This window comes from Sciurus vulgaris (genome assembly GCF_902686455.1).
Source record: "Sciurus vulgaris genome assembly, chromosome: 8".
NCBI classification, from domain to species: Eukaryota; Metazoa; Chordata; class Mammalia; order Rodentia; family Sciuridae; genus Sciurus; species Sciurus vulgaris.
In genome coordinates this window covers 118,564,966-118,575,154 of record NC_136468.1, presented here as the reverse complement: position 1 = coordinate 118,575,154, position 10,189 = coordinate 118,564,966, and the positions used below count along the sequence as shown (strand labels likewise).

The window sequence follows — 10,189 nt, the reverse complement described above, 5'->3', positions numbered from 1 at the left end:
GTTGCCCGTTTATAACTAAAGTCATAAAAGCAGATAAGTTGCATTGAATATGGTGGTGTGCCTGTAAATATTTAATAACTAACTCATTGAAAAACATGTCCTGATTTATAGAATTTGTTGATTTATGTGAAATGAAATGTTTCTATATTTGTTAATTTCAAGCTATCAATAAACAACTAGCTAGCCATCAACAATTTTAATAGCTCTGTAGATTATATATGTGTGTGTGTGTATTGTGTAATATTCATGCACATTTTCTCAAAGTTGATTTTTGTAACTTGTTTACTATATTAAACAGAACATTGTTTCCAATCTAGGCTCCAGTCAATATCCATATGTCCAGGTATTTTTTCCCTTTATAAATATCTGCAATTTTGATATATTAACATGGCCAATACACTTTTGATTTAAATTGCTTTCCTCAAATTACATATCCTTAATGTGTTTTAAAAAGGAACAAAGAGAGTTTATATTAAAAATGGAAAACTAATAACAACCTCAAGATAAAATGATTTGAAAATTTAAATTAAAAGTTAAAAAAAATTAGGAAAACTACCCCATTCATAATAACCTAAAAAAATACTTGGGAATCAATATGACAAAAGAGATGAAGGAACTCCACAGTGAAAACAATAGAACACTAAAGAAAGAAATTAAAGAACTTACAAGATGAAAAGACCACCCAGGTTCTTAGATAGGCAGAATTTAAATTGTCAAAACAGCCATATAACCAAAAGTGCTACACAGATTCAATGCAAACCCATCAAATTACCAGTGATATTCTTCACAGAAAAAGAAGATTTGCAATTCAGTTGGGAAAATAAGAGACTCAGAATAGCCATAGAAATCCTGAGCAAAAAGAGTGATACCAGACCATGAGTTACACTACAGGGCTATAGTATGAAAACAGCATGATACTATCACTAAAACAGACATGAAGACCAATGGAATAGAATAGAAGACACAAAGGCAGACCCACATAAATATAGTTATCTGATACTTGACAAAGGTGCCGAAAACATGTTTGAAGAAAAAATAATCTTTTAAACAAAAGGTGCTGGAAAATTAAAAATCCACATGAACAAGAATGAAATTTGACCCCTATCTCTCATCCTGCACAAAAGTCAACTCAAAGTGGATCAAAGACCAAGGAATTAGGCCAAAAACTCTGCAACTTTTAGAAGAAAATGTAGGACCAACATTTCAGCATGTCAGCACAGGAATCAATTTTCTTAATAAGACTCTTAAAGTGTAAGAAATAAAATCAAAATCAATAAGTGGATCACATAAAATTATAAAGCATCCGCACAGCAAAGAAAATAAGAGCACAAAGAGAGAGCTGATAGAATGGAAGAAATTTGCCAAGTGCTCCTCAGATGGAGCCTTATAAAATCCAAAATATATGAATAACTCAAGAAACTTAAGACCAGAAAAACAAATAACTCAATCACTAAATTGTGGGGATTTCGGGTCAGTCTATGTATGGAGGAGGGAAAGCCCTTCAAGTTGAGCAAACTCCTCAGGACAAAAGGTGCTCTGTTTGAATGGCTTAGAAATGCTCTGCAACTCCTCTGTCCTTGAGGCCTGGAGACATTATCTTATTATAATAACCATTGGTAGTTGTGGACTCTAAGAAGCAAGCAAGTTATGTGATCTGCATATGTGCAAAGCTAACTGTGCTATGTAACTTAAGTAACTTGATATGACCCTGGAATAGATAATAAAGTGGACTGACTTTCCCACAAGAGACACTTCTTGCTCTTTGCCATCCTGTGTGCTTGCCTCTTCATTAGCTCTCCCCTTAACCCTTACAGCTGGACCCCAATTAACCGTTACACTAAATGGTCAAAAGAACTCAACAGCACTTCTCAAAAGAAGAAATACAAATGATCAACAGATATATGAAAACATTTTCAGCATCTCTAGCAATTAAGGAAATGCAAATCAAAACTACATTGAGATTTCATATCCTTTCTGTCAGAATGGTAAATATCAAGAAAACGAATAATAATATATGTCGGGAAGGATGTGGGAAAAAAGGGATCCTCATACATTTTGGTGGTATTGCAAATTAGAGCAACCACTCTGGAAAACAGTATTTTGAGATTCCTCAAAAAACTAGGAACAGAATTATCATATGACTCCGCTATCCCACTCCTAGGTATATATATATGCAAAAGATTTAAAATCAGCATACTACAGTGCTGCAGCCACATCAATGTTTGTGGCAGCACAATTCACAGTGGCCAAGCTATGGAACAAAGCTACATTCACTTCAACAGATAAATGGATTTAAATGTGGTATACATACAAAATGGAGCATTACTCAGTCATAAAAAAGAATGATATTATGACATTTGCTGGTAAATGAATGAAACTGGAGACTATGATGCTAAGTGAAATAAGGCAGTCCCCAAAAGTCAATGTCAAAAGTTTTCTGTGATATGTGGAAGCTAATCCAACATAAGGGGAAAAAATAGAAAGAGAAAAAGAGAAAGTGGGGAAGAAATTCTATCAAAATAAAGAAAATATCAATAGAGTAGATGAAGGAGATTGAGGCGGGAAGGAGGGAAAGGATAAGAAAAGAACAGTGGGATGAATCTGCCTGAGCTTTCTTATGTATATCTGTGAATATACCACAATGAATCTCAAAATCAAATACATCCACAAGACACTAATTTAAAAAAATAAACCGTCAGTAAATTGCAGTGATTTGAAGGGCAGGAGAAAAGGAGGGTAGAGATGGGGAGGGGACAAGTGTCGGGGACTGAATTAGAGCAAATTATATTCCATGCTTTTGTGATTATCTTGATTATCTTGAAATGTATCCTAATGTTATACATAACTAAAAGGAATCATAACAATAAGTGGGGTGACTTCAATTTTTAAAGCTTATTCATGGAAAAGGAAAGAATAGAGTGAAGAGACAATTTGTAGAATAGGATTAAATCTTTACCAGCTACTGTCTGGCCAGATTAATACATAGATCACATAAAGAATTAAAATAACTCAACACTAACAAAAACAAAAAACAAATAACCTAATCAATCAATGAGCAAATGAACTAAGCAGACATTTCTCAACAGAGGTACAAATTGCCAACAATTACACGAAAAACTGTTCAACATCTCTAGCCTTCCGGGCAAGGCAAATCAAAGCTACACTGAGATCCTATTTCATGCCAGTCACAAGGGTAATTATCAAGAATACAAACAGTAAGTGCTGGTGATGACACGATGCGACAGGATAAAATGAATCCTTATGCCCTGCTGGTGAGTATGGAAATTAGGACAACCTCTATGGAAATCAATATGGAGGTGCCTAAAAAGGCTAAAAGTAAAATTACTATATGATCCAGTTATACCACTTGTCAGAATTATTCCAAAAGAACTATAAGTCAGCATAATACAGAGATACATGCATAGCCATGTTTATCCCAGCACAATTTACATTAGACAAGTTATGGAATCAGCTTAGGTATCCATCAACAGGTGAATAAATAAAGAAAATGTGAGATGTATAAATACATACACACACACACACACACACACAATGGAGTTCTATTCTGCCATAAAGAACAAAATTATGTAATTTGCATGAAAATGTATGGAACTAAAGATCATAATTTTGCATTAAATAAGTCAAACACAGAATGACAAGTATCAAATGTTTTCTCTCATATGTGAAAACTAAAGAGGAAAGAAAGGGAATAAAGGAACATCATGAAATAGAAGGGGGACCATTAGGGTAAAAAAAAAAAAAGAGAATTGGGGAGAGAGGTAAAGAGTATGAAGGAGGTAATGAAGGGTGAAATTGATCAAATTATGTTTCTATGTGTACACAAATTTTCCACAATGAACCCTGCCTTTCAGTATAATTAATATGTACCAATAAAAAACGTGTAAAAAATTAGTATATCAGAGATAAAATAACCATTATGCAGAAAAAGAAGCAAATTCATTTTTGATATTTTTCTTTTTTAATTACAAAAGCAGAATTCTGTGGCTTATCAATTATATGGTAATTCCACAGATGTTTTTAAAACCTCAATATGATATATCTAGCTCAAACTCAGTGATAGTTAAATACTGGGATCCACACAATACAAAATAGGTTATGAGATTTTGTGGGTAGTCACTTGATGTCAAAATTGGGAAATAGAGAGATCTGACCAGCTATGCTACTATCAGGTTGTGTGAATGTAGGTGAATCACACAACCTTTGTAGAAGTGAGATTGCTTATATGGTTTAAAAAGACAGTTTGGAAATGCACAGATTTCCACTAATGACAAGGTCAAACTTGTTAGTTCATCCACTATTGTCATGTTTATGTTCATTTTCTTTGTCGGGGTATATAAAAGTCAGAATCACAACTGCATTACAAATATTTATAAATGCAGATGCATAAGGAAGATTGACCTTCACAGTTAAATAGTAAAAAGGAGAAATTGTGCTGGAATATATACACAGTGGAAGAAAGTGGGCTTATTCATGCAGATGTGTGACACTAATTCATTGGTAGTTTACATAAAGTCCAATGGACACAGAATGTCAAGTCTGCAGGGCAAGAAAACTCTTGAAATAGGGAGCTGTTGATCAAAGATCTCAAGCTTTCAGAAATAAGATAAATAAATTCTGGGGATTGAAGGTTCAACATGGTGATCACACTTAAAAATACTCTTGTGTACTTGAAATGTGCTGAATAGTTCTTCATTGTTATCACCACAAATGCACAAGAGGTAACTCTTGATTGATGCATTAATTAACTTGATTGTGGTAATCATTTGAAAGTGAATATATATATTAAGTATATATCAAATTGTGACTGGAAAAAAGAATTTAGACCTAATTGACACAAAGAAAAAATAAAAACAAAAAATTCAGGTCTAAAATTATCTAATTAGATAAATTTCCAATTGCTTATCCCCTTTTGCAACACAAAAAACTTAAAAGTGAAAATCAATAAAATTATCCTTTGCCCAGTCAAAATTCTAGTGGCTGAGAAAGAGGTCAGGCAAAATAACCGTGGATAAAGACTACCACAGACAGCAGGAGGATGGCATTAATGTTCATTATAGTCCTCCACAAGGGCTTCTCTGACGTATCTGTCAATTTCTTCTTCAGGGCTTCTTCCTCCTCTTTGGTCAGTTTGGGCCCTGTCTTCTGCAAACCACAGAATAAGTCATATGCCTTCCTAAGACATCCACGAGACTGCTCAGGATGATCTGAAACAACAGAAAGAGATGAAGAAATCATCACAAAACATGGAAAAGAGAAACCCTGATCAATGTTCTACAGATGACTATAAAGAATGATCATAATAACTTATTAGTGTCAGAGGAAATCAGAGGAAAATGAAGCTAAAATTGGCTATATAAAAATAGAAAAATTTGCATGGTAAAATCCAGTAACCAAAGTAAGAATATGTGCAAAACTTGGAGAAAACATTGGTTTGTTGTTTTAGATAGGTATGAGTACCCACAGTGTATAGTGGGTTTCTAAAAATAGGAAAAGCCCATCAACTTCCCCCATGTAAACATTCTAGAGAGATGAAGAAACCATTCAAAGAAAATAGAAAAATGGTTCTTAAGCTCACTCAGAAAAGAGAAATTTAAATAAAAACTATGCTGAAATGCCTGTTCCAATCTATCAAAGGCAAAATTTTAAAGTTACACATGTTATGTTAGCAAGTCTGTGTGGAAACAGGAGTGTCATGTAAAATACCAATGAATTAAAATCACACACCTTCATAACTAAACCTGCCTTTTCCCTCTGTGCATATAGCCCAAGACAATTTGTCCTTCTTACTATTTCATTCTGAGGGGCAAGCTTCCTTATGCATCTGCATTTATAACATATTTGTGACATATTTGTGATATTTTTAAGTCATGATTTAAGTCCACAGAAGTAGGATTTGGAGAATATAGGAAAAATACATTGACTTTTTGTTCCCACAAATTTCTTAAAATCTGTCCCAACAGTATACTGGCAAATGTACAAAAATACTTATTTACAAAGCAATTTTTGCAGCATTGGAAAATTTAAAAATCATAATAAATGTAAGATTATACTTTCTATACTTAGAAATAAGTGACAATGAAAAGTTAACAAAATAAATTCATCATGTGCAACAAAAGCATTACTTTGAGGGAAATGTATACAATCTTCTAATGTTTTTACATTAGAAAGTAAGAAACAATACCCAACTGAAGTTAGCAAGTATACGCAATAGAAAAAACTCCAATAAGGTAAATGGAAAAATACACAAATGAAATCAGAAAGTAATGAAATCTTAAAGAAGAAGAATAGAAATGAAGATAAAAGTGGGATTTATCATGAAAAAAATCACAGAAATTATATTAGGAATTAAAGTGAAATACAAGTACAGAGTCAGCACAAATCAAAAAGACAATAAATAGAATAACCTTATGCTAATATATTTAAAATGTGTAGTAAATAGACACAATCCTAAAAACATGTAACTATGCAGAATAGATTAATGAAGAAATGGAAACTCTAGAGCCATTATATAAAGTTGATCAGTAGTTCAGAAGCTTCTCTCTTTTGTCTCCCTTGGTCTCTGTTCATTTCTGTGTGTTTTTCTCCATCACACACACACACACACTCTCTCTCTCTCTCTCTCTCTCTCTCTCTCTCTCTCTCACAGAAATCCCTAATGTTATTTTTTCATTTTTTATTTTTTATTTTTTTATGTTTACAGACTGCATTTTGATTCATTGTACACAAATGGGATGCAACTTTTCGTTTCTGTGGTTGTAGGATGTAGATTCACACCATTCGTGTAGTCATACATGTACATAGGGTAATAATGTCTGTCTCCTTCCTAATATTATTTCTGGTAGAATATTAAAATTTCAATGGAGATGGCACTCCAATTTTATTAACATATTTTCATGAAATATTTCTTACAGGTAAATGAGAACAATGATACAACATATCAAAATCTCTGGAATGCTATGAAAGCAGTACTAAGAGGAAAATTCATTGCATGAAGCACATTCAATTAAAGAAGAAAAAGTCAACAAATAAATGCCCTAATATTATAGCTCAAAGCCCTACAAAAAGAAGAAGAGATCAACACCAAAAATAGTAGAAGACAGGAAGTAATTAAAATCAAGCTGAAATCAATGAAATTGAAAGAAAAGAAACAATTAAAAAATTGACAAAACAGAAAGTTGTTCCTTTGAAAAAATATACAAAATTGATAAACCCTTAGCCACACTAGTGCAGAAAAGGAAAGAGAAAACTCAAATTACTAATATTTGGGATTAAAAAAAGATATATCATGACAGACACTATTGAAATACAAAACATAATTAGAAGCTATCTTGAAAATCTATACTCCAAAAAAAGAAAAAACTAAAAGACATCGACAGGTTTCTAGAGACATATGATCCACCCAAAGTGAATCTGGAGGGCATACACAATTTAAATAGATCAATTTCAAGCAATGAAATAGAAGAAGTCATCAAAACCTTACCAAAGAAGAAAAGTCTGGGACCAGATGAATTCTCAGCCAACTTCTACAAGACCTTCAAAGAAGATCTCACTCAAATATTCCCCAAAGTATTCCATGAAATAGAAAAGGAGGGAACCTTTCCAAACTCATTCTATGAAGCTAATATTACCCTGATACCCAAAGTGGATAAAGACACAACAAGGGAAGAAAACTTCAGATCAATATCCTTAATGAACATAGATGCAAAAATTCTTAACAAAATTTTAGCAAATCACATAAAAAACAAATTTAAAAGATAGTACACCATGATCAAGTGTGTTTCATCGCAGGAATGCAAGGCTGGTTCAACTTCCAGATATCAATAAATGTAATTCACCCATTAGCAGACTTAAAATTAAAAATCATATGATTATCGCAATAGACACAGAAAAAGCATTTGGTAAAATACAGCACCCTTTTATGCTCAAAACAACAGAAAAAATAGGGAAAGTTGGAACATACCTTGACATTGTAAAGGCTATCTATGCTAAGCTCACAGACAACATCATTCTAAATGGACAAAAACTGAAAGCATTTCCCCTAGAAACTGGAACAAGGCAGGAATGCCCTCTTTCACCACATCTATTACTGTCCTTGAAACTCTAGCCAAAGCAATTAGACGGACCAAAGAAATTAAAGGGATACAAATATGAAAAGAGGAATTCAAGCTGTCACTATTTGCTGATGACATGATTCTATATTTAGAGGACCAAAAATTCTATCAGGAATCTTCTAGAACTCACAAATAAATTCAGTAAAGTAGCAGGATATGAAATCAATGCTCATAAATCTAATGCATTTTTATTTTTAAGTGATGACTCCTCTGAAAGAGAAATTAGAAAAACTATCCCATTCACAATAGCCTCAAAAAAAAAAAAATAGTCGGGAATCAATCTAACAAAAGAACTGAAAGACCTCTACAATGAGAACTATAGAACACTAAATAAATAAATTAAAGAACACCTTAGAAGATGGAAAGCTCTCCCATGTTCTTGGGTAGGCACAATTAATATTGTCAAAATAGCAATACTAACAAATGTGCTATGCAAATTCAATGCAATTCCAATTAAAATTCCAAACACATACCTCATAGAAATAGACCAAGCTATCATGAAATTAATTTGGAAAATTTAGAGACCCAGAATGGCTAAAGCAATCCTTAGCAGGAAAAGTGAAGCAGCGGGTATCACAATACCAGACCTTCAACTATACTACAGAGCAATAGTAACAAAAACAGCATGGTATTGGCACCAAAATAGGTAAACCAATGGTACGGAATAGGGGACACAGAGACAAATCCACACAAATATAGTTTTCTCATTTTTCTCATACTAGACAAAGGTACCAAAACCAAACAATGGACAAGAGATAGCCTGTTCAACAAATTTTGCTGGGAAAACTGGAAATCCATATGCAGCAAAATAAAACTAAACCCCATCTTTCACCCTGCACAAAATTAAACTCAAAATGGATCAAGGACCTCAGAATTAGACCAGAGACCCTGCACCTAATAGAAGAAAAAGTAAGACAAAATCTTCATCATGTCAACTTAGGACCAGACTTCCTTGACATGACTCCCAAAGCACAAGAAATAAAAGCAGGAATCAATAAATTGTATAGATTTCAACTAAAAAGCTTTTTCTCAGCAAAGGAAACAATCAATAATATGAAGAGAGAGCCTACCAAGTGGGAGAAAAATTTTTGCCACACACACTTTAGATAGAGCAGTAATCTCCAGAATCTATAAAGAACTCAAAAAATTTTACATTAAGAACATAAATATCCCAATCAACAAATGGGCTAAGAAAATGAGCAGACACTTCACAGAAGAAGATCTACAAGCAATCAACAAATATATGAAAAAATGTTCAACATCTCTAGTAATAAGAGAAATGCAAATCAAAACTACCCTAAGATTCCATCTCACCCCAATTAGAATGTCTATTATCATGAATACAAGCAACAATAGGTGTTGGTGAGGATGTGGGGGGAAAGGTACACTCATACATTGCTGGTGGGGTTGCAAATTAGTGCAGCCACTCTGGAAAGCAGTGTGGAGATTCCTCAGAAAACTTGGAATGGAACCACCATTTGACCCAGCTAACCCACTCCTTGGCCTGTACCCAAAGGACTTAAAATCAGCATACTACAGTACTGCAGCCACACCAATGTTTATAGTAGCTCAATTCACAATAGCTAGATTGCGGAACCAACCTAGGTGCCCTTCAATAGATGAATAATTAAAGAAACTGTGGTATATATGCACAATAGTATATTATTCAGTCATAAAGAAGAATAAAATTATGGCATTTTCAGGCTAATGGGTGGAGTTGGGGAATATCATGCTAAGTGAAATAAACCAATCCCACAAAAACCAAAGACTGAATGATTTCTCTGTTAAGTGGATGATGATACATAATGGGGGTTGGGGGAAGGCCAGAATGGAGGAAGGATAGATTGTATAGAGGAAAATGAGTGGTTGGAAAGGGTTGGGGGGAAGGAAAGATAATAGAATTGGACAAACATCATTACCATATGTACACATACGATTACACAAACGGTGTGACTCTACTTTGTGTACAACTGGAGAAACGAAATTTGTACCCCATTTGTGTACAATGAATCAAAATAAAGTAACATACAAAATTAAAAAAAAAACAAATGTAAGTC

General features: G+C 33.5%; 1 protein-coding gene across 1 annotated transcript in view; it reads right to left on the bottom strand.

Moving 5' to 3' along the window:
* Window positions 1–4,930: 4,930 nt before the first annotated feature.
* LOC306667237 (solute carrier family 5 member 4) overlaps window positions 4,931–10,189 on the bottom strand; it is a gene marked incomplete at its 5' end in the record, with an annotated part of 59,253 nt that continues 53,994 nt past the window's right edge. The window contains one exon of the mRNA XM_079149713.1: window positions 4,931–5,225. Within this exon, the coding sequence (XP_079005839.1) occupies window positions 5,011–5,225 (215 nt within the window). The 3' untranslated portion in view covers window positions 4,931–5,010. The remainder of the gene's footprint in view (window positions 5,226–10,189) is intronic.